Source organism: Eulemur rufifrons, chromosome 8 (genome assembly GCF_041146395.1).
Source record: "Eulemur rufifrons isolate Redbay chromosome 8, OSU_ERuf_1, whole genome shotgun sequence".
In the NCBI taxonomy this organism is placed as follows: Eukaryota; Metazoa; Chordata; class Mammalia; order Primates; family Lemuridae; genus Eulemur; species Eulemur rufifrons.
This window is the reverse complement of record NC_090990.1, coordinates 101257972-101282895: the sequence shown is the minus strand read 5'-3', so window position 1 is coordinate 101282895 and position 24924 is coordinate 101257972. Positions and strand designations below refer to the sequence as shown.

The following is a 24924-nucleotide window of genomic DNA, read 5'->3' as shown; positions in this document are numbered from 1 at the left end:
GCTGTCTTATTGACATATACTGGGTACGCAGAAGATGTGTTATTTATGGTCAGACCAAACCTTGTGTGGTATTCTCAGCCCCAGGAATAAGTGAGTGGCATTGGTAATTGCAGAAATAGGAACGGTTTACACATGACTTTGTGAATACATTAATGTGAATTGAGGGACAGATGTTTCATAGATGAAAGTCCTTTATGAACACTGGTGAGAGTTTCCTGCATTTTTGGAATTGTAGAGTAAGATAATAAACAGCTTTACTTTTTTGTCTTTTTTTTTTTTTTAACTGATTTAAACATCTTAAATGGTGCTTTACTGGTCATTTTTGACAAGGAAAAAGAAACTGGGGCAGTGGGGAGACTGGAGATTGACTACCTAGGTCTCTGTTGTTTCTTTAAACTGTTGCCTCCTGATTATGCTTTCTTGATCTAATCTCAATGCCTAGGCTACTGCGGAACAAATTCGACTTGCACAGATGATTTCGGACCATAATGATGCTGACTTTGAGGAGAAGGTGAAACAAGTGAGTGTGCCACTAATTTGTTGTAAGCTATGGCTAAAAGATATCAAGACTAAAGCATAATTGAATAACACAGATGTCCACCAGGATATTTTATTCTATAGGTATTGAAAGAATTATGACCTGAAATAAAATAGGCCAATAAATAAATGCTTTCATTGTCTGATTTACTGTACCCCTTTGATAGAAAATTTGTTCAAAGAGATTTTATTTCAATTTTAATCTCTTGTTTATTGAATAACTTTGTTGATGCCATTTTATAGCAACTTTGAGCAGCTGTGGATCTAGGAAATGTAGAAATTCATGTTATGCTGAACCTTGTGTGTATCAGGATTTGATTATCTACTTGATGATTAACTGATTGCTTTTTAAATACTTTTGACCCCATCCCTAAACCACGGGTATTAATATTTTGCTTTTGGAAATAGAATACCAAAATTTTATATATCCTGCTTTTTTGGGAGGGAGGGTTTCCAGTAAAAACCAGAAAACCTGCTAGATATTTTGTTTTTTAAGCCTGGTTCTTTCAAACTCAGCTGGTATCGTCTTCCTTCACCTAGTTTCCTTTCGTTGGAAATAGGAGCTTAAGCTTATTCTTGATGGTTGCTAATTTTTCTCTTTCAGTTGATTGATATTACAGGCAAGAACCAGGATGAATGTGTGATTGCTTTGCATGACTGTAATGGAGATGTCAACAGAGCCATCAACGTTCTGCTGGAAGGAAACCCAGATACGGTAGAGTGCTAATAAAGCGTTCTAGAACGTGGGTCCTGGGTAGGGAAGCTAGTAATATTCTAAAAATAGCAAGTGGAATAACTTGCCTTAAAGCAAAGTACTTTATTCTTCAAGTAGCATAGGGAACTTTCTTGGAGACGTTTGCTTTAGCTTGCAAATACTTAAAATTTATGTGTACTATATCCTTTTCATGGGGAAAATGGTTATAGGTGAAAACAAGTGAAATCAGTCTCTTCTAATTGGCCTGGAATAAATTATTCATTCCAGGCTAGGGACTGTTTTTAAGGCTTGGCTTAGACTGACTTAGAGGTGCTATGTGATAGCCTTGGTTACTAATCGTGGAAGATTTCTGCTCACCTTTTTTATTGTTGTTGAACGAAGTCACAAACTAAACTCAACTGTCAATCAGGACATTCCCGTCAATATCACCTTCACATTGCACAATACTATTTCATTGCATGAACTTATTTCTGTTGAGATAGAGGAACAAGCTTTATAGTCTGTTGATCATCCCTGGAGATGGTAGGGGATATCTTGGAGGACCTCTTGCCCTGGAATTTAAATAAGTTGCTTTCACCTTTTCTCCTTCCCACTTAATGAGAATTGTGTTTCTGTGCTTGTCTTTGTACCAAATTGTAATCCTCTTAAGAACAGGGACACTCCCCCATAATAAGCTGGAAAAAAAAAAAAAAAAAAGAACAGGGACACTGCCTTACGAACTTTTGGCATATTCTTGCATGCTTACTAGAGAACTTTATTTTTTTTTTAAATGAGCAGTGTATCATTTTGAAATAATTTTTATTTATTTGATCTTATACTTGATTTTGGTTGTGATACTAGAATTCATCCTTAGAGATAACAACTTTCTGTTACAGTGTCACTTCAGCTAAATGCTGGAGGTTTGTCAGTTTCCTTGAGACAATGGGAAATAATAATGGAAAACTTTTTTAAATCAGTGAATTTAAATTTGTGGATTTTTTTATTCAAAAGTAGTATTTGGTAAAATAAGACACTTATTTCTGTTGAGATAGCAGAGAAACAAGTTTTATAGCCTGTTGACCATCCCTGGAGATGATAGAAGGGATATCTTGGAGGACCTCTTGTCCTGAAATTTAGACAAGGTGTTTGACTAGTTGTAGGCCTGGATTCAATTTTACCTTATTTGACCTTATTTGAAAATTTGCTGCCTTGACAATCAAGATATAGTGCCTTTGGTTCATTTTGGGTTTACAATAAAATAATTGTCTCAAGAATTTTTAGGGGGGAAGAAGTGGGACTACTTATACTTTTTTTTTTTTTTTTTGAGACAGTGTCTGTGTTGCCTGGGCTAGAGTGCCGTGGCATCAGCCTATCTCACAGCAACCTCAAACTCCTGGGCTCAAGCCATCCTTCTGCCTCAGTCTCCCGAGTAGCTGGGACTACAGGCATGCACCAACATACCCAGCTAATTTTTCCTATATATTTTTAGTTGTCCAGCTAATTTCTTTCTAGTTTTAGTAGAGACAGGGTCACACTCTTGTTTAGGCTGGTCTCGAACTCCTGACCTTGAGCGATCCTCCCGCCTCGGCCTCCCAGAGTGCGAGGATTACTGGAGAGGCGTGAGCCACCGTGCCCAGCCCTAAAGTCTGAATGTTTTTTCACATAAGTCACATTTTATGTTACCTTCCAGCATTTTCTTCTTGTTCTTTTTTTTTTTTTTTTTTTTGGGAGACAGGGTCTCGCTGTGTTGCCTGGGCATGAGGCATGAGGGCATGAGGCACACAGCTGTCATCACAGCTCACTGCAACCTCAAACTCCTGAACTCAGGCAATCCTGCTGCCTCAGCCTCTCGAGTAGCTGGAACTACAGGCATGTGCCTCCACACCCAGCTAATTTTTGTATTTTTTTGTAGAGATGGAGTCTTGCTGTGTTGCTCAGGCTATTCTCGAACTCCTGACCTCAACCTCAAGTGATCCTCCCACCTCGGCCTCCCAAAGTGCTGGGATTACAGGCATGAGCCACCATGCCAGGCCCCTTCCAGCATCTTCTGTCTAGTGCTATAAGTCTGACTTTCCACAGTATCAACAAGGAAAACAAGCAGGAGAATGTAGGTTTATACGTTAAATAAACCAGCTATTAGTGAAACCAATGGATAGCCAAGTCACCTGCTGGGATATTGGATGTATTTGGGTGGGTGAGATCATTATCAAAAAACTGAGAGTGCCTTTGGGAAGATCATAGTAATTCTTTTTCCCTTATAAAACCCATCTGGTGCCAGCATCTGGTACACAGGAGAGGGAGAAAGGTGGCAGGTTCTTTAAACTTGCCAGGTTTTTGAGATAAACTAGCATACATTCTAAAAGCTAACTGTTTTGAGTCTAGTGTCTAGGATGTTGCTGGTGCAGATTTAGCTATAGGGTTATTGTAACTTAAGAATTGAAGCTACTGTGAGCATAAAATGACCCCCTAACTGTCATGTGGAATAAGCTGGGGTTGGAAAAGTAGGCAGCAAGGAAATGCTGAGTCCTAGGAGGATACTTAATCTTGTTTTAAAAAATTGCTTTAGTAAACTATTACAGACTATTTAGAATATATATAGAGAGAATTTTATTGTTATTATTTTGAGACAGAGTCTTGTTCTGTTGTCCAGGCTAGAGTGCAGTAGTGTCATCATAGCTCACTGCAGCCTCAAACTCCTGGGCTCAAGCAGTCGTCCTGACTCAGCCTCCCTAGTAGCTGGGACTACAGGTGAATGCTACCACACCCAGCTAATTTTTTAATTTTTTGTAGAGATGGACTCTCACTCTTACTCAGGCTTGTCCTGAACTCCTGTCCTCAAGCGGTCCTCCTGTTTTGGCCTCCCAAACTCCTGGCCTCAAGCAATCCTCCTTCCTTGGCCTCCCAGAGTGCTAGGAATACAGGCATGAGCCACCATGCCCAGCTGACTTTATTATAATTTTAAATTTCCTTTTTTTGAACTTAAAAACTTTTCATTGTGGTGAAATATACATAAGATTTACCATTTTAACCATTTTTAAACCATTATAACCAAATGTATAATTCAGTGGTATCAAATACATTCACAGTGAGTGCAACCAACACTACTGTCTATTTCCAGAACTTGTTCTTTCATCCCAAACAGGAATTCTGTACCCATTAAACAATAACTCCTTATTCCTCCTTCCCACCAGCTCCTAGTAACCTCTATTTCTATGAATTTGCCTGTTTTAAGTAACTCATATAAGTGGAATCATACAGTATTTTTTGTGTTTGACATATTTCACTTAGCATAATATTTTCAATTCATCTATATTATGGCATGGGTCAGAATTTCATTCCTTTTTAATGCTGAATATTCCATTGTATGTATGTACCACCTTTTGTTTATCCATTCATCCATCGAGGACACTTAGAATTATCTGGAAGTAAGGTGTAGACATCATAATACTTTGTACTCTAAATTCTACAACATACTTTGTTTAACAGAGAACACTCTTTTATATGACCATGATACTATTATAAATCCTGAGAAAATTAATAATTTTATATTTTCTAATACCCAGTCTATATGCTTGAAACTGATTAGATATTAGACAGCTGTTACTGAGCATCAAGGCCATGGTTGTTTGAGTTAGATGGTATTGTAGTAAAGATCTGATAGTCTTGATGTTTGTCCTGAACTTTTTTGTTTGTGTAGGTTTTTTGCAAAAATGTGTATAAACTAAGGTATGCATGTTTTTAAAACTTTAAATTTGTAAAGCTCGTTTTCCTGAAGAGTGTTTTGCAATGGTATTTAGCTTATTTTCCTTACCACAAATTTTCTATCTTGCAATTTGGAATGTATCATAGATATGATCTGCTTTGGGGGGAGTTATGTTGGATTATATCGGTTTAGGAAGTATAGGGAGAACACAACAGGTAAAACCTGGATGGAAGGCTTCTTATAATCAGTATGTCTCAGGGTCAGAGCTGTGACTGCTATTTGGTCTTCTTTTATATGAAATTGCTCTGTGTGTGTGTGTGCTTGTGTGTGTGTGTGTGTGTGTGTGGTCTCCTTTTAAGTGAAATTGCTCTTTGTGTGTGTGTGTGTGTGTATGTGCGTGTGTGTTGCTTGGTATAGTTGTTTTCCTCCTCAATTTGTGGGCTCCTTCATTAGAGAAGGTACCCAAGAGCTAAATGCTGTTCATTCATTTTGAATTCATAGGTAACTTTCAGAAATTTTTTCTTCTTTTGTTTATTTGATATGAATAAGACTATGAAAAGTTGAGGGTCATTGAATCCAAAGGGAATTAGGTTTTTCAGCCCAAGAGACAACACTTGAAAGATAGGGACCAATAACTAGATCCTTTGACTAATACATGGAGTGACTGAGCTGAATGGAGATCTTTGTGATCCTCTTGGAATAGATCCCTACAATCCATTATCTATAAGTACCTCTCCTACAAAAAGGACTTTACTTTTGGCAGTGGTAGGTATAAAATTTGTTTTGAGGTTTAGTCTGTACACTCTAAACAAAGAAGTAAATTAGACATGGATGCTGAGGAGAAAATGACTAAATCAGCCATTTGTCCCAGCTTTCATCTTTGGTGTACTGATAGGAGTCCATATTGATTAGACATAAATGCTCTACTCTCTTTTAGCATTCCTGGGAGATGGTTGGGAAGAAGAAGGGAGTCTCAGGACAGAAGGATGGTGGCCAGACGGAATCCAACGAGGAAGGCAAAGAAAATCGAGACCGGGACAGAGATTATAGTCGGCGACGTGGTGGGCCACCAAGACGGGGGAGAGGTGCCAGCCGTGGACGAGAGTGTATGCATGGGGCTTTATCAAAACCAGCTGTGGGTCAGTAATGTCTAGACTCCAGGGATGTGTGAGGGCCCTGCTAGGCAGGACCCAGGAACCATTATATCACCTTCTTGCTTTTCTTACCATCATGCGTTCTGAGATCTTGGCACCTCTTTTCTGTAGCCTTTTCTAGCAATAGCCACCAGTCTGGCTTAAAATTACTCTGTAATTGTTTGTGAAGTTACTTGATTTACAACTCGCTGTTATGGCTCAACGCCATTCCCTGAGTGACCTTCATGTCCTGTCCTTCCAGCTCATTTTCTCTTGTTTGTGTTTTGTATCCCCAACACCACATTACATACTATTTACTTATATATTTGTATATACCCTGTTAACCCTGCTTGGGCCATCTGTGTTTTTTGTTTTGTTTTGTTTTTTTAATTTTTATTTTTATTTCAGTTCGGGGTCAGGAAAATGGATTGGATGGCACCAAAAGTGGAGGGCCTTCTGGAAGAGGCACAGAAAGGGGCAGAAGGGGCCGTGGCCGAGGCAGAGGTGATCAATTTGTGGGGGGGTGGATATTGGGAGCAGGTTACACTTTAGTTCATTAGAGGTCTTTATTTAAAAACAAATTAACGTGGAGTCTACTTACCTTAATTGTTGAGGTATTGTGTATATACTAGAGATTGCTAAAGTGGAGAGTGGGAAGGAAGCATATGTCATTTCTTCTAGTCTTTATTGCTGGTGTTATTGTATTTGCAAATGAGGACCCAGCAGTTTGAGCAGCAAGAGAATAATCTGTCAACAGTAATGATTGTCTTACTGTATTAACTGATGCGCCACAAGGGACTGAGAGGAAAAAAACATGATAATATCAACCACTTACTATTTGAGAGCTGCCTCTGCTGGCAAGGTGGTTTTGTATCAGTTTCTAAAATACTTCTCTCTTCCTCCCTTTTTCTTTTCTTTAGGTGGATCTGGTAGGCGGGGAGGAAGGTTTTCTGCTCAAGGAATGGGGTAAGTTTCATTGATCTAGTGTCTTTAATTTTTTTCCCTTAAGAATCTTGACAGGCAGCCTTAACCAAAATGTGATCAGAAAGATTTCTAGAGTATTTAATCAGAAAGATGTGTGCATACTTACCTGGCAGGGAAGATACCATGATTATGAAGGTGGTTTCCCCAGGGCAAGGCCTATCCATTCCACTCTGGATGTGCTGACTCCTGGAATTTCCCCAAATGTGGGGAACTGAACCACATAATTTGTGGGTGTAGGAGTGAGAGACTGTGCTTAAGCTTTCCTCTGGTGTTTTTGCTTTTTTTTTTTTAATGTGGACTTAGGGTTCATTTCTTAGGCATAAACATTTAACACTTGGATCATTACCTCTACGTTATATCTTCATTTGAATGCATGTTCCTTCTATTTCTCAAAATGCCCTACGTACAAGTGGAGATTATACCATGAAATTTTGGGTAGCTGATAAATGAGAAAAAGTAAACGGCATATAGGATTATGGGATGGGGTCATGATTGATCTGTACTAGGAAGGAGACATTTAAAATTTTGATCGTCCTGTTTGAGTTAATATTCACAGAAGCTGATTAGAGATGAGAGACTCTTTTAAGCTTTGTTTTTTTCAGAACCTTTAACCCAGCTGATTATGCCGAGCCAGCCAATACTGATGATAACTATGGCAATAGTAGCGGCAATACGTGGAACAACACTGGCCACTTTGAACCAGATGATGGGACGAGTGAGTGACCATTTATTATTCATTTCTTGTTTCTGGGAATCTAAGGAAATAATTTTTTTGAGGTTATAGTTACATAAAAAAGTGGAGTAATAGTGTTTGGGTGCGGAGATAGGATGAGAAAGGGATGGCAATTGAATTACTGTGTATACTGTTTACTATGAGCACATTATACATGCTATTTTACTTCATTCACATGACTGTTTTATGAAATGGGCATTATTTATCATCACTTTCCAGATGACAAAACTAAGACTGAAAAGAGAAGTTAAGAATTTGCTAGTGTTTGAACTCTGAATTACTTGATTTTAGGTTTATGCTCTTTCAATTATACCGTGTCACTGCTATTAGCTCCACATGTATTTCCTAGTGTTTATATTAGAGTAGCTTTGCCTTTGTTGAAAAGATATCCAGAATTAATCAGTTGATTAATCAAGCCACTACTTGTAAAAGATGATAAGAATATCCGTTTTTTCTCCTTTCATTTTTGGGAAATCTCAGTATCTGAGCAAGAAGTCAATCTCTTCTCTAGCCTTTCTGGTTTTCGTTTTTTTTTTTTTTTTGAGACAGAGTCTCACTTTGTTGCCTGGGCTAGAGTGAGTGCCATGGCATGAACCTAGCTCACAGCAACCTCAAACTCCTGGGCTCAAGTGATCCTCCTGCCTCAGCCTCCTGAGTAGCTGGGACTACAGGCACGTGCCACCAAGCCCTGATAATTTTTTGTTTCTATTTTTAGTTGACCGGCTAATTTTTTTCTATTTTTAGTAGAGACTGGGGGTCTCACTCTTGCTCAGGCTGGTCTTGAACTCCTGACCTCAAGTGATCCTCCCACCTCGGCCTTCCAGAGTGCTAGGATTACAGGTGTGATCACCACGCCTGGCCCTCTTCTCTAGCCTTTCTGATGTTCTGTTGAGTAGCCCTGTTGGTGCGGTGTGGAGTATTATGGGATTTGAATATGATTGTTTTTTTGTTAGCTGATTTTGGTGCCTGCATCTGGGTAGGGTATAAATATTTTAGGATATGTTAGGCTGAGGGATATACCAGCACGTGTTTAGGGGTAGAAGATATTTGTGCTGCTTTTAGTAAGAGCAGGGTCTTAGAGTGCTTTCTTCTTATAAGATCACCTTCCTCTTTCTGGCTGAGCTAGGACATGAGAGCTTGAGACTTTTTTCCCATCCTTCTTTATAAAAGGGGATGAGTAATAGGGCCTGAAATAGACTCTTTAACTCCTTATCCATTTAAATTTGCCTTGTCCACTTTCAAAGATCAGTGATTTTTATCTCTGGATCTTTGGAAGGGTCTTTGGCACAAATAACTTCTTACCTACTTTCCACAAGATGTTATACCTCAGGTCCTGAATGTTGCCTTCTTTTTGTTCACTAAAGTGCTTTATCTCAAACATTTTTATTTGAAAAGTTTTTCTTTATTTTTCTTTTGTGTTTTTGTTATTGGTAGCACTAGGATAGTTTATCAAACAATTTTTTTAAAATTATGGAGCGGTTCATGAATTTGTGTGTCATCCTTGCATGGGGCTATGCTAATCTTCTCTAAATCATTCCAATTTTTGTATGTGTGCTGCTGAAGCTAGCACTATAAACTCATTTTTAATATTTCCCGTGGGTGGGAGCTAAAGTTGGGTTATTGACAAGGTAGGTATCCTGTTGAATTTCCCTCTCATTTGGCTAGGAAATGTCCTGTTCTATTCTAACTTACTATACATTGGAGGCATTAGAACTGCTCTTCACTCATCTCTTGATGGCTTTGGAGAGGCAGTAATAGCAGTCTTGATAACAAATAAGTTACTGTTTTTGAGCTGTAGTTTATTCTTTTTATCTTCTTATATTTGCTACCAGAAAAGATGGTGGAAGTTACGAGATTTGTTTTTAGTTTGGAATAGAAAGTCAGTCATGGGGTCCCAGTCCTTAGCCTTAGCTGTCTTCAACAAGGATCTGGTTAGAAAAACAGGGAAGGGTGAAGTATGTGTTTATTTCTACTGAATAGAAAACGGTGTGTGTGGGGGGCAGATTTGTAAGGCTAGAATCAGAAATCTGGTTTCAGATTTGTAGCTGAATGTGGTGCTGCTGTCATCTTATTAGTGTGAAATGTTGGATATATCTTTATGAATTTCCATTGTTAATTTTCATGGTAGGAATATTTTTTCTTTTTGTGTTTTCATGATAGCAAATTTAAAATTCCCCTTTTAATTTAAAAATAAATCCAAATCTCCTAAAATATCCACAGGTACAATGGGAATTATGTATTGGGGGCCAGCATTCTCCTTCACAAGCAAAGTTTCATTGGTGGTTTTTTCTTTTCTTTCTTTTTTGTTTCAGGACTTGATTTCATTGGGGTTGAGGGGTCAAATTATCCCCGAAAATTTGAATCTGCTCCTGGTATGATACATCCAGGTGCCTAACTGCCCCGGATAGTTTTGTAGCTTTTTATAAACTGAAATATCTGTGGATATGTCATTTTTCTTTTCTGCTTTTTCTCCTTTTGCCTTTTTCTCTCATTTTCTATATCTACTTTTCTTTCTTAAAAGTTTGTTCATTTAATGAATGTTTGACATTTACATCGACTGCTTTCTGCTTGTGGAATGGAAACCCTAATTTGTTGTTCAGAGCATTTCCATCTTATTGTTCCTTAAAGCTTCCTCAGCATAGCTCTCTTTCTTGGCCATGATTATGTAGCCTGTATGGGAACATATCAAGTAGGTATCTACATTCTTCCTCTCCATCCCAGTTGAAGTCACCAGAGTGCAAAAAAAAATTCTTAAGAACCTAGGTTAGATGATGTCTCATACCACTTTTAATTCTAGGATTGCTTGTAAGTGCTAACTCATCCTGGGTTGCATTTAAGCAGGGTAAGATGGATGTCCATGAGAAGAAAGTGTGGTATTAACAGAGAGAGAGAGAAAAATGTGGTTTGTAACTTGTTTATACTGAGATTAGACTTTGGAGAACATTGTCGTTACGTGGTTTGGGATTTCCTGGGTACAGTTTTAACATTTTCTTGGAAAGTCATTACAATGAATACATTTTGCTATAGAAAATTATTAAATGTTTAGAAGAATTTCAGATGGATTTGTTAAGTGTTATAATATTTCTCTTCAGTGACAGTGAAATCTGAGTGTTAGACTTTCATTCTTGTAAGCTTTTTCCATTTGGAGAGAAGGCTTCAAAAGTTAATCGATATAGACTATAGTTCCAGAGAAGAAAATAAAGGGTGTTCTTGTCCCTTCTACAGATAAGTTCTTGTTTCTTACTGTGTTCTTTGGTTGAAGGGAAGAGTCCTGGTTCTCAGAAATTCTCACCAAAATTCCTTAAGAAAGGGCATTTTCCCTTTCTGAGAATATATGTATATATGTAGCAAATAAAGGGTATGTGGAAGGGGATTTGATTGCGTATAGACCTTTCCATAGAAACTATATCCCAACTTTGGTATTACCAACTTGAGGAGAGTGTACACCTCCATTGTCTGTGTCATGACCTTGGCAAGTCAAATTTCATGTTCTTTATGAGCAGGATTCGGACAGTAACTATCATTCATATTTGATTTTTCAGTCTTATCCATAGTTGTTTGAAAAGAACAGGTCCATAAGGGCTTGCCTTACAGTTATCTAAACCAGTAAGATCTTATAAACTTAACTTCTGCTGAGTGTGCATTTTTTTATTCTGTTCTAATAGGTCTCATTACTCTCAGTTTGGGTTTCAAACCTACCCACTGCTCTTGACTATCATGTGGCAGCCATTTGTGTTCCTTTGTCACTTCTACTCTCTTCAGACTGTCTGCAGTGTTTTTTGTCTTACAGCCGATCAGTAGGTATAGTTTGTGTGTTCTGGTTTAAATTGGCTGTTGCCATTTTACAGAATTGATCACTAAATCAGAGAGCTGAGGGCCTTAAAGATATTGCCTAGAGCGTTGGATCGGTGTCTGGTCCCTCCCTGCCCCGCCAATGCAACAAAAACTGAAAGTTAGCTTTGAAATCATAATCTTATTAAAACCCTGGTACTCTGAGGTATCCCTTTCTAAAGAGTCTTTCCCTACCTCTGAAGCCCAAGAATTCCTTCTGATTATTAAATTCTGGTCATAAATTTGGTGGCCAAAAATGTTAGTACGTTAATGTTTTCTGCACATGCTTTTGTACTGGCACTTAAAATTACTTCACTGTTTTTCCTTTATTCCCAGGTGCATGGAGGACTGCAACAGAGGAGTGGGGAACTGAAGATTGGAATGAAGATGTAAGTATTCCCAGATCATTCCTCACTGGTGCCTTCTATCCCTAAGTGGTGTTTAGGGATAGAAAATGGGTATGTTTCTACCCCTCAAAATTCACCCTTAAGATTCTGACCCAAAACTTTTACATCCAAAATAGTGTTCTGAGCCAGAACATTTCACATATGTTATATGAAGGAGACTGGGCATGAACAGGACTCTGTGGAACCACACTATGGAAAGGGCAAGTGCACTTGTGTAAGTCCAATATCTGATTGTCGGATTTATCCCAGGAAGAGATGGTGGTTGGGTAGGGCACCAGAAATGGAGTTAGGCAGGTAGTGCTTTAGTCACAGCTGCTGGTGGCACATGACTCTACTTGGAACCATTCATTATTTGGTTTGTGTTTAAGTATTTGGTATAAGATCCTGTAATTGATTGGCAATGGATATACAAAGTGAGCATTATGGTCCCAGATCCTCAAGGTTGCAATCAGGTCGGCTCTGGAACCCTTGTGTTTAATTGTAATTGAGATGAGTATGTGTAGAATTGGTTATCTGCCAGCTTGACTCAACTTGAAAACCTCATAGATGGGTGGCATATGAATGAGCTCTGTGAATCCACTTTAGTATTACCTGAGTAAAAGAATTTTGCCGATTCCTGGTTAAAGTTAAGTTTTTGCCATGAATTACGGTTTTCAATGATCATGGATAAACTCTTATTTTAACATTGTAAAATCTACTTTCCTATACTTATATGTAGTCAGGCAAGACAGCTTTTGTGGTAAGAGGAAATGATATGTCAAAATTGTTTGGTTGCCAGTCCTGGGTTTTTAAATTTCAGATGCCCCAGCATCAGAGGGTGATTATTTTCTGTTGTAACTGTGCTAGACTACCTTGTGAATATGGGCAAATTCTGCTAGTTTCTGAGATTTGGCTTGTCAAAGCAGAGTTGCTTAAGCAACTTTCAGAGAATGATATATTGGAGAGGGGTTGATGGAGAGGGGTTGATTCCTTGTTTTTCAGAGAGGAGATTTTAAGAAGTAAAACAAGGCCGGGCGCGGTGGCTCACGCCTATAATCCTAGCACTCTGGGAGGCCGAGGTGGGCGGATCGTTTGAGCTCAGGAGTTCGAGACCAGCCTGAGCAAGAGCGAGACCCCATCTCTACTAAAAATAGAAAGAAGTTATATGGACAGCTAAAAATATATATAGAAAAAATTAGCCGGGCATGGTGGCGCATGCCTGTAGTCCCAGCTACTCGGGAGGCTGAGACAGGAGGATCGCTTGAGCTCAGGAGTTTGAGGTTGCTGTGAGCTAGGCTGACGCCACGGCACTCACTCTAGCCTGGGCAACAGAGTGAGACTCTGTCTCAAAAAAAAAAAAAATAAATAAATAAAAAAAAATAAATAAATAAAAAGAAGTAAAACAAAAATAAAACAAAGCCCAAATCAACTTTTGAGTAGTAGAAAAAGTTACTCCTTACAATTGCTTAACTAATTTTGTTACCTTAATAGTGAAAGACTAGGTATAATAAAGTCAGTATTAAGGCAAAAATTGCATGTAGTTAAAATTAACCCTGAAAAGACCTTAACTCACCAGTACTTGGGCCCTTACTATTCAAAAGCCAAAAATTAACTTTTCTTTTTTTCTTCATCTTGGCTATGATATTCTTTTTTGGGTGGGGGGAGAGTAGTGGAAGGTAAATGTAGTTTGGGTAGAGATGGGAGTTGGAAACTATAATGGGAAAATATAAAGGGATTTTCTTTCTCTCTTTTTATGTCTAGCATGTATATTAACCTTCCTGAAAGTTCAGTGTACATATGATGCTGTAACTCCACTATTAATTTATTGGGTTCCTTGGTTCTACCTTCTCTTTAGATACAACCATTGAGCATATATATTAAAGGGGCTTGAAGGTCTAGCCATTCAGGATTCTTCAGGGTAGATAGTTTCCTCTTCATAGGGTTTTCCCTTTTACTTGATGTTGAATTCCCCTTACCTATGCCAAGTTTCCAACTGTAGCCTCCTGACACCAGGAGTGACTAATCCCTCTGTTTTCCAGCTTTCCGAGACCAAGATCTTCACTGCCTCTAATGTGTCTTCAGTGCCTCTGCCTGCGGAGAATGTGACAATCACTGCTGGTCAGAGGCAAGTGTGTGGTAAAATTCAGTACCTTTTTCCAAAGAGATCTGTAAGGAAGTGTGGCACTGGCTTTCATAAACCCCTTTGATGTTGGTAATAATAATAACCAAGTCACATTAGGTTCCTCTTTAATTGATTGAGAGATTTATAAGAGGTGGTACTAGTTAATCTAGGGAATGGAAGGAAGTCCATGTTACAATTATAAAGTTGAATCTCCCCCAAAATAGCACTTCAATTACATAAATCAGCCTGTCACATCACCAGCATTGACTATATAACCTGTTTGAAATAAGTCAGGGAAAGAATAGCTGAAAGTGGAAAATGTTTTCATTTATTTCTGAATTCTGCAGAACTGCTCAGTAGCTTCTTCTCTTGCTTTATAATAATGGTCTTTGTCTGCCAGTTCCACTGAGTATAGTGATCCCTTTTTTACCCTTGGATCAGCAGGATCCAGCTAATGAACTTTTTAGAACTTGAACCTCTAGGGGTCAATGATAAGGAGATACTCTCTTCTTTATATTTAATCCCCTGAAAGCCTTTTGGATTATTTCTAGACCTGGGCATGATAGCTCTTGACTCAGAAGGCCTTAAAGAAGAAGTGTGATAGGAATAGAGTGCTAAGGATGTCATTATCAGAGTTAATGTGTGTTTTTTTCTGACACCAAAACGTGTTCTGCAATTCTCTGATACCAACTGCGTGTTCAGAAATTCAGTTCTGACACTACCCACAGTTAGCACAGACCCCACAAGTTGAGGGCTCAGTTCCATAAGACTACCCGCACTTCAGAAGTCTGCCAACCAATTACAAATTTAGAGGTTCCCATGACCCCCTTGTCAGGTTTGATAATTTACTACAGTGACTCAGAACTCAGGAGTTTTACTTACTATTACTGGTTTATTGTAAAGGTAACAACACAGGAACAGCCAAATGGAAGAAATGCATAGGGCAAGGTATGGATGGGTGGGTGGGTGGGTGGGCACACACAACTTCCATGCCCCCTCCAGGTATCCTGAAGCTCTCCAGATCTCATTGATCAAGAATTTTGAATTGAATTTTCGTTAACTAGGCTTGATTGATTAAATCGTTGGCCATTGAACTTAATAACTACCTCACCTCCCCTGGAGTTGGGTGGGATTGGGAGGGGCTGAAAGTTCAGGCTCTGTGGCCAGCCCCCATCCCGAAGCTATCTAGAGACCTTCCCTACCCTGGGTCACCTCATTAGCATAAACTCTGGTGTGGTTGAAAGAAGCTTGTTATGAATAACAAAGGACACTATCACTTAGAAAGTTCTAGATGTTTTAGGAGCTCTGTGCTGGGAACAAGGTAAAACCCAAATACATATTTTTATTATCCTACAGGTAACTTGAAATTTTTTTAAAGTCAAGGGAAAAAAATCTTTAAAACCCTCCCTATTCTAAAGCCATTTTTAGAGATACCAGAGTCCTGGTATATGGTTATATATTATAAAAATTGGTAATGACAAGTATTTAGTGTTAAAATCATGGATAAGTGTTTGTAAATTTTGGCCCAGTTATTGAGCTTCCGTATTAAAACTAGCATTTGATATTTCATTAAATTAATAACTTCACTGAAATAAAAAATTTAAACAATCATTGGCAACATTATGGAATTCAGCTGGATGCTATAGTGGCCCTTATGTATCAGTTATTTTGGTAAATTAAGCATTTTGGGGCTTTTTGTGTCTGAGCCCATTTAGAAGTACCACCAGGAAGTGACTTCATTTTGATCTAACTGTAATCTAAGTCAGGTGTTTGGGAATGCTGGAACATTCAGTGATTATTCATCAAGATCCCTTCCTCTTGCCACTAGAATTGACCTTGCTGTTCTGTTGGGGAAGACACCATCTTCAATGGAGAATGATTCATCTAATCTGGACCCATCTCAGGCTCCTTCTCTGGCCCAGCCTCTGGTGTTCAGTAACTCGAAGCAGAGTGCCATATCACAGCCTGCTTCAGGGAACACATTTTCTCATCACAGTATGGTAAGTAGGAAACATGGTTTATCCTAATCAATCAAACATTCCTGCTAACACACACAGTCATTCCTTCCAAAGAGAGGTTTGTGGTAGGGTGAAGTATCCTCTTGGTCTTAAGCAGTCTTTGGTGTAGAGATGCTGAGTTGGGTAGTAGGGGATAGCTCTAGGAGAGGACTTAGCTTTTGGACAGACTGGATCTTATAAAAAATTAGTTAACACCATTTATTGGATACTCTCTGTGCTAAACACTGCTGTTACTCCTGAAGAGAGAAAATCAGTGGTATCAACTGGTCAACAAATTTTAATCCTTTTACAATACTAATCAACCTTCGTTGAGAGATTGTAGCAGTTCCCCATTTCTTGATGGCGCAGAATTGCCTTATATATTTACTTAAACCAGACATTTGCAGACTAGGATTCTAAAAACCAATGGTCTTCGGAAATCTGCCACTTATTAGGCTATGTCTCCATTTCTCTGTAAATGGGGATAAGAGTGCTTGCTCTTCTATTTTGCAAGGCTATACACCTATGACACATGGTTTATTGACTCAGAACATTTAAAAAATCCAGGGTCATAAACTACATCAAAGGAATCATTTAAGCTAAACAAAGATGGTGTAAGTACTAATTTTCTTATAGTCAGTAAGCCCTAAGAAGTACTGCTTTTTCTTTTTTTTCTCTTCTTCCTCTCTTCTGTGTGTTTATTTTTTGGTGGAGGGATACTAAAGTTTGAAGAGGTAAGCAGACTGTGTGTGCATATAATTTTATTTTTGCAGTTGTAGTAATTATTTTAACTAGAAAACTGCTGAGCTAGCCACTAATCCAGAACTCTGTCAGTTTTTAACTATTGTTTTAGAATGGTTTTGTGTTAATTTAGTAGTGGTTGATGTTCTGCCACATAGGAAAGGTAACATGAGAGGTGGGGGAGAGAAGGGGAAATGAAGAGAAGTGTTAGGATTAAACAGAAAAAGAGGAAAGAAAATAGGACAAAGGTCATAAGAAGGTATGAAGATCAGAAGATAATTACTAACCACTAAGATACAAGATTGGAAAATGTGGTCAAGTGCTCTCTTTTAATTGCTCTCAATGTCTGGAATTATGAGGATTTACAACCAAATCAAAATTTGGATATCAAAAAGATGTTTTCAACATGATTCCACTTTACCTTAACATTCTATTTAATATGTGCTACCTGATGTGTTAAACTAAATAAAAATACTATTCTGTTTTTTTTATTACATGTATTAATATGTTATTTAATATAGTTTCTTTTTCCTTGAGAATAAATGTTAGAGGATTAATTTCCCTTAAAATTTAATACATCTAAAGAACATAGGAGTTCCTCTGTTTTTGTGTATAATACAATAAACATTGGGTAATTTTCTTTGTTTTTAATATCACGCTTTGCACTTGCAGAGTATCTGATAATCATTGGCTGTGTGAGAACAAATCTCTGCCACAGACTTTGAGGTTTTCGTTTGTGTAATCTTGGGGTATAGACTGTGGTGGGAAAAGTTTTATCTTAAGTTGGATGAACTGGTTTTGTGTAAGAAAGCAGCATTGTTTGATAATGATGAGGAGGAGGTTGTTAAAACAACTACCTAAGAAAGACTAGATTTAACGTCCTTGGAGGTTTTTTAGACTAGTCAAGGCCACATAGTTTATCTTCTCGACTAGGGTGATAGTTTTACCTGGTAGTGGGTAATGGGGGGAATTTCCAGAAGCATTAAGAGAAAATTTTGCGTGGTTATCATAAAGTGATTATCCTGTAGAACTTGTATATACACAGAGGAAAGAATCAAATCCTATTGACTTGTTATTTGATTATCTAGTGTAGAAGTTGGGATGGCCGGTTAACTTCTCTTTCTTGCTTCTGTGTTAGTTACTAGCAGCATTGAGATGAGGCTCCATTTAGTTTTTGTTTCTTTTGAAGTTTAAAAAATTTTCTTTTTATTTACCACTTCTACATGATGATGGATCTTTTTTTTTTTTTTTTTTGAGACAGAGTCTCACTCTGTTGCCCAGGCTAGAGTGAGTGCCGTGGCGTCAGCCTAGCTCACAGCAACCTCAAACTCCTGGGCTCAAGGGATCCTCCTGTCTCAGCCTCCCGAGTAGCTGGGACTACAGGCATGCACCACCATGCCCGGCTAATTTTTTCTATATATATTTTTAGCTGTCCATATAATTTCTTTCTATTTTTAGTAGAGATGGGGTCTCGCTCTTGCTCAGGCTGGTCTCGAACTCCTGAGCTCAAACGATCCGCCCACCTCGGCCTCCCAGAGTGCTAGGATTACAGGCATGAGCCACCGCGCCCGGCCATGATGGATCTTTTGAGTTATTTAATGAAAGAAGCAAGGACCTTGTTGTCTAAAGTAAATTTTTATATTACCTTTATGTTAATTTAATAATCAATTTGTTGATTTAAAAATATAAAAGAAAGGGAATACCCTCCCGTCAACAGAGCTTTATCCCTGAGGAGGAGGGAGGAAGAAATGATGGTATGAGCTCTAACAGCTCTCATTTTTTTTGAGTGTTTATTACTATGTGCTATGCATGTATTAAGTGCTTTGATACGTTGTTTAATCCTACAACTTTATGAGATACTACTTTTATTCCCAGTTTCAGATGAAGAAACTGAGGCAAAGAGAGATTAGAAGTAATTTTTTTTTTTTTTTTGAGACAGAGTCTCACTCTGTTGCCCAGGCTAGAGTGAGTGCCGTGGCGTCAGCCTAGCTCACAGCAACCTCAAACTCCTGAGCTCAAGCAATCCTCCTGTCTCAGCCTCCCAAGTAGCTGGGACTACAGGCATGCGCCACCATGCCCAGCTAATTTTTTCTATATATATTTTTAGCTGTCCATATAATTTCTTTCTATTTTTAGTAGAGACGGGGTCTCGCTCTTGCTCAGGCTGGTCTCGAACTCCTGAGCTCAAACGATCCGCCCACCTCGGCCTCCCAGAGTGCTAGGATTACAGGCGTGAGCCACCGCGCCCGGCCTAGAAGTAATTTTTTTAAGATTACATAGCTGAGGTTTCAATCTCAGACAGTCTGACTCTGTATCTTATACTCTAATGGACTATGCTGTATACTTAGTCTAGTAGCAGACTACCAGACTTTTATTTGTCTGATCTATGCTGGCTTTCAGTCTGGATAAGTGTCTTTCTGACCAAGGTTACTGGCTATAGATTTCTCTCATCTCTTTGTTGATCTATAGGTGAGCATGTTAGGGAAAGGATTTGGTGATGTCAGTGAAGCTAAAGGCAGCAGTACCACTGGCTCCCAGTTCTTGGAGCAATTCAAGACTGCTCAAGCCCTGGCTCAGTTGGCAGCTCAGCATTCTCAATCTGGAAGCACCACCACCTCCTCTTGGGACATGGGCTCGACGACACAGTCCCCGTCACTGGTGCAGTATGGTGAGAAGATGGAAAATGATTTGAATCTAAGCATACTGTCAAGAGGCTGGCAGGGGAGGGGGTGGAGAATGTGTCCTGAAGTGAAAAGAGGGGCAGCCAACTGGCTGGTTTCCCACATTGATTTCTCCTAATCAGATGGGCTTAGTTCTGAAAGTTGAACAATAAGAATTCGAGGCTGTGTATTTATGCCTCCCATCAAATTTAGTCATATACTTAGTTGCAGTCTTCTGTTGACCTGGGGATTTTTTCAGATTCCCTCTAGATTTATCTTCAGCGTTTGAAAATAACATATTGCCTTTGGGTTCTTGGGCTTGGCCATCTTAAGACTTATATAGTAGTAAGTTCTCACTTAAAATTGCAGTAGGTTCTTGGAAACTGACTATGCAAAATGACATATAACAAAACCAGTTTTTTTCACATTAACATTATAACAAAATGATGTTGAAGGAAATGATGTTATTTGAGGACTTGTGCATTGTTTTGCTTAAAGTCACAGTTTTTAAGAACCTATTGGTGACATTCAGCGACCACTTACTGTGTTTTAAACATGGGCAATTTGTAGATTCCTGTCTTACACAGGCAGGATAACAGTGTTGATTTATTTAGGCTCTACCTAAGAACAGATGTGATCCAATGATTGTCACCTATAGAAATGAGATTAAGTCCTAAAAGAGGACCTGTTTATATATGAATTTCTGATTTTTGAGGGCCTTGTTCATGCTGCTAGTGCAGGACAATAGCATTTCCTTGAGATCATCAGTATCTTTGGCCTGACACATATTGGGTTTCCTCTTGCAGATTTGAAGAACCCAAGTGATTCAGCAGTGCACAGCCCCTTTACAAAGCGCCAGGCTTTCACCCCGTCTTCAACCATGATGGAGGTGTTCCTTCAGGAGAAGCCACCTGCAGTGGCTACCTCCACGGCTGCACCTCCACCCCCTTCTTCTCCTCTGCCAAGCAAATCCACCTCGGCTCCACAGATGTCGCCTGGATCTTCAGACAACCAATCCTCCAGCCCTCAGCCGGCTCAGCAGAAACTGAAACAGCAGAAGAAAAAAGCCTCCTTGACTTCTAAGGTACTTGAACTTTTAGATAGATACTATCTTAAGGCAAAGTGTATAGGGATTTGAGAATAGAGGTTGTTAAGAGTAAGTTTGGACATGTGAGGGGCAAGTTTTTTATTAGTCTACAGTAAGATTGTATTAAAACCATTACTTTCTCTTCTCCTTTGTCTTTCTCTACAGATTCCTGCTCTGGCTGTGGAGATGCCTGGCTCAGCAGATATCTCAGGGCTAAACCTGCAGTTCGGGGCATTGCAGTTTGGGTCAGAGCCTGTCCTTTCTGATTATGAGTCCACCCCCACCACGAGCGCCTCTTCAAGCCAGGCTCCAAGTAGCCTATATACCAGCACGGCCAGGTAGAGGAAACATTAGCTATGAGACCTCTTATTAGTCTTTTATTACTTTTTCTAAGTATCTTGGTGATTTCTAGAACTGTGGAGTGCCAATCTTCTGACTGGTGAGAGGAAAAGTAGTCAATCATAGCATTTTGTTGAGTATTTTGAGATACTGTTACTAGGATTACCTGTGACTGTAAACAGAAATATACCCCTTGGGTACTTCTAGAATGTCCAAGCATAGTTCTAAAAGATGTGTACAGCACTTCTAACAGTATCTTGGCATTTGCCACAGCTAAAAATGCTATTGGCACTTCTTTCAACACTTTGGTGTGGGACTCATGCCTGCAAAGGGTATAACTTTGAACTCCTAGGAAGGAGGGAGCATTAATATCTTAAATTAAAAGGAACCTTACCAGTAGAACCTTTTCTACCTCCTATGATAGTTATGAAGGAGGATCATCTTTAGCAATAGAAAATCCTGGAGGAATTTCAGGAGAGTAGGCTGTTTATCCTCAATCCTTAGAATTTAAAGATACAAATGCCTGGCCCTAGTCTAGATCTATGGAGTCATAACTGCCACTGATGCATCTAAATATTCTAAAAAGTTCCTCTCAGGAAACTGTTCTACCAGTAATTTTTAAAATCTAATAAGGGTTCTCCAAGGAGCCTGGAGCTCAGAATTCCTTAAAATGAGTGTGAACAAAACATGGCTTTTCCTGTGCTTGGGGTTCAGGTTAAACTAATGTATAGAAGGGACCAACAATAGTATATCCTTTCTATCGACTGTTAGTCTCTTTTTCTTATAATAGCAGAATGTAGGGGAACAAGAGGCTTTTCTCTTTCTTTAAGAATTGAAGATACTTTAAACTCTATTCTTAATTCAGATCTCTGGCATCATAGAATGTGGAAATTCCTAGTGTTCTCAGGAGAAAATTGTGGCAGTTTCTTTTATTTGTTACTGGAAATTTTCTTTTTGATTGAAATCAGCTTATTCCAGTAGTAGATCTCCAGTACTTCCTTAGTATCAGTAATCTGCTCTATTTTGTTTCTCTGAGATTTTCCTTCTCTTCATTCCCCACAGTGAATCTTCATCTACAATTTCATCTAACCAGAGTCAGGAGTCTGGTTATCAGAGTGGCCCAATTCAGTCGACAACCTATACCTCCCAAAACAGTGCTCAGGGCCCTCTTTATGAACAGAGATCCACACAGACACGGCGGTACCCCAGCTCCATCTCTTCATCACCCCAAAAGGACCTGACTCAGGCAAAGGTAGTGGCTTCAAGTGCCCCCCTGGGCATTGATTAGGAGAATAGTGGGCAAAAGTCCCTGAAATATTTGTGTTTTACTTTTCGGCAAATGGTACTAAGAAACATTGGATGTACTAATTGAGAAGCTGAAAACACATTTCTATGGTTAGTAAATAAAAGTTCTTTTCACCAAGCCTAGAGACTCATGAGCCAGAAAACCATTCTCTTTGCACTAAAGATTCACTGTCTCTAGTAGAATCAGTCTCAAGTACCTGTCCTGTCTTCTGGGAAGATGTGAGTGCTAGATTTCTGGGTGCATATCAGTAGACCTCACCTTGCTATGTCCTGGCATGGTGACGGGGACAACATATTCGAGAGGTGATGTGGAGTGACCGTCAGATGCAGCCAGCAGAATAGGTGGTTTGGCTGAACGGTGGTACCTCCCACATTCTCCCCCAAGGATCACTGGATTTGGGCTTTGGGCTTTCCTATATCTATTTTGGGTTTGTGGTATCCTCTGCAGTTCGGGGGGGTTGCCTTCTGTTGTTTTCGGTCACACAGGGTTGGTATATCTATCTAGATTTTGTTGTTGTTTAATTTTGATTGCTATTTTGGTTCTTTGGATAGTCTGCATTGTGTTAATCCTTTGGTTAACTTGCAGAGTTTCTACTAATGGTTTGTTGACCAAAATTAAGCTGAGTCAGTGTTTAACTGCCCCATTCACATGCGTTTGTCTATTTCTTGCTCCTCTGTTTGTTATATCAGAATGGCTTCAGTTCTGTGCAGGCCACGCAGTTACAGACCACGCAATCTGTTGAAGGTGAGTGTTCTCTAGGCTTTTTCCTGTCAGTTGTAGTGTGTTCCCTACCCTCTCAATAGTTTTGCATTTCTTAGATTGTAGTGAAAAGAGCCCTGGCTCAATGATCAAAATATTTGGTTATGGTCTGTGTGGTTTACACTTGCTGCTTAATCTCAAACCATCCTAAGTTTCAGATTCTCTATTTTAAAACGGTGATAATTCCATTGGTTCCCTTTGTTGAACAAATGAGATCAGTGCTGTGAAATGCTTGGAATTAAAAAGAAAGAAGAGATTTCTACCTAATACAAATGATGCATTGTTTTTGTTTGTTTGTTTGTTTGTTTTTGAGACAGAGTCTCACTCTGTTGCCCGGGCTACAGTGCTGTGGCGTCAGCCTAACTCACAGCAACCTCAAACTCCTGGGCTCAAGTGATCCTTCTGCCTCAGCCTCCCTGGTAGCTGGGACTACAGGCATGCTCCACCATGCCTGGCTAATTTTTTCTATATATTTTTAGTTGTCCAGCTAATTTCTTTCTATTTTTAGTAGAGACGGGGTCTGGCTCTTGCTCAGGCTGGTCTCGAAGTCCTGAGCTCAAACGATCTGCCTGCCTGGGCCTCCCAGAGTGCTAGGATTATAGGTGTGAGCCACCGCGCCCGGCCTAAATGGTGCATTGTTACATAACTCACACGCTTGTTTTGGGGGCAGCCTAGGACTGTAGTCACCCCTTTACTTACAGACACTCTTTTTCGTCTGATGAGGTGAATTCATTACTTTATTTCCAGGTGCTACAGGCTCTGCAGTGAAATCTGACTCACCTTCCACTTCTAGCATCCCCCCTCTCAATGAAACGGTATCTGCAGCTTCCTTACTGACGACAACCAATCAGCACTCATCCTCCTTGGGTGGCTTGAGCCACAATGAGGAGATTCCAAATACTACCACCACACAACACAGCAGGTGATTTGGGGTGAGAATGGAGGTTGGGGTTGGTGAATAGCAGTAACAGAGCTTTGTGGTTCTATCTTATTCCCTCTACCTGGCAGAGACCACATTAGCCCTGCTTTTGTGGTAAGTGGGTGACTTAAGAACTGTGAGAAATGAAGACAGGAGGCTTGTTATATTTTCCCCTTTCAGCATCTACTCTTGCTTTAAATGCTCGCTACCCCGGCTGGCCATTGTGCTTAACCATTTGCTCTCACACCACCTTGGTCCCATATTTTACCTTATTTCCTTGCTCATGTTCTTGACTGAAGCTCCAGTTCAGGCAGCCATACCACTGTGGCTGATGGTAGTCTCTTTTCTGACAGCACGTTATCTACGCAGCAGAATACCCTTTCGTCATCAACATCTTCTGGGCGCACTTCGACATCTACTCTTTTGGTAAGTGCGATGCTGTGAGGAAGTGTGATTTTCTTACACTTATGAAAACCTAAGATTCTCTCAAGAGGGAGTTCTTGAAAATTTCTTCATGAGGTGGCAAAATGATAATTGATCTGAGGTTTCAGGATAAGGAATTAAGGGATATTGGGAAGCCAAGAGAGGCAGAAGAATCCACAAATATTGCAGAGCTCTGGAGAACTGTCCTAAAAGCCTGGAAGTAACTTTCTAACCAGCCCTCTTTTTCCCCGAAGATAGATAGGCTTTGTATGCTCTGATAAATTCTGTAAGATCATACCTTTCTAACTGGTAGAGCTGTTCCCCTTCCTTTGTCTGGGGCATGCCGAATGTAAGTCCTGAAAGTAATTAGTGTGGGACTGGACATTTTTATGAAAGGAGAGGGCAGATGAAAGCTTTTGGTCAAAGAATTACACTGTTTCAATTTATAACTACTATTTGTAGAATTAAGCTGAGGTTGTAGAGGGAGGACCCATTTGGACAAAAGTGTCAGGTTTGCCAGAAGCCTGCAGAAAGAGGTGTGGGCTAAGGCTTTCATAGGGGTCTCTCAAA

The 24924-nt window shown here is 39.5% G+C and overlaps 1 protein-coding gene and 2 non-coding genes across 20 annotated transcripts in view; 2 read left to right on the top strand and 1 right to left on the bottom strand.

Moving 5' to 3' along the window:
- Positions 1-24924, top strand: part of UBAP2L (ubiquitin associated protein 2 like) — a 44168-nt gene that overhangs the window by 5769 nt on the left and 13475 nt on the right. For 14 of the 18 annotated variants that reach the window (XM_069480543.1, XM_069480535.1, XM_069480540.1 and 11 more), the window contains exons 3-18: positions 443-520; positions 1142-1252; positions 5872-6040; positions 6476-6571; positions 6988-7033; positions 7654-7766; positions 11952-12004; positions 14041-14126; positions 15952-16123; positions 19331-19529; positions 20328-20605; positions 20774-20946; positions 22010-22199; positions 22943-22997; positions 23760-23934; positions 24285-24357. In XM_069480543.1, coding sequence (XP_069336644.1) covers positions 443-520; positions 1142-1252; positions 5872-6040; positions 6476-6571; positions 6988-7033; positions 7654-7766; positions 11952-12004; positions 14041-14126; positions 15952-16123; positions 19331-19529; positions 20328-20605; positions 20774-20946; positions 22010-22199; positions 22943-22997; positions 23760-23934; positions 24285-24357 — 2067 coding nt within the window. Of the gene's footprint in view, positions 1-442; positions 521-1141; positions 1253-5871; positions 6074-6475; positions 6572-6987; positions 7034-7653; positions 7767-11951; positions 12005-12138; positions 12237-14040; positions 14127-15951; positions 16124-19330; positions 19530-20327; positions 20606-20773; positions 20947-22009; positions 22200-22942; positions 22998-23759; positions 23935-24284; positions 24358-24924 lie in introns of those variants that run through there. The other 4 variants (XM_069480539.1, XM_069480533.1, XM_069480550.1 and 1 more) reach the window with 3 other exon arrangements.
- LOC138390946 (U1 spliceosomal RNA) lies at positions 7150-7317 on the top strand. Its single transcript, XR_011234612.1, has one exon. It is a non-coding gene; the product is annotated as a U1 spliceosomal RNA (small nuclear RNA).
- On the bottom strand, positions 9249-9354 carry LOC138391081 (U6 spliceosomal RNA). Its single transcript, XR_011234718.1, has one exon. It is a non-coding gene; the product is annotated as a U6 spliceosomal RNA (small nuclear RNA).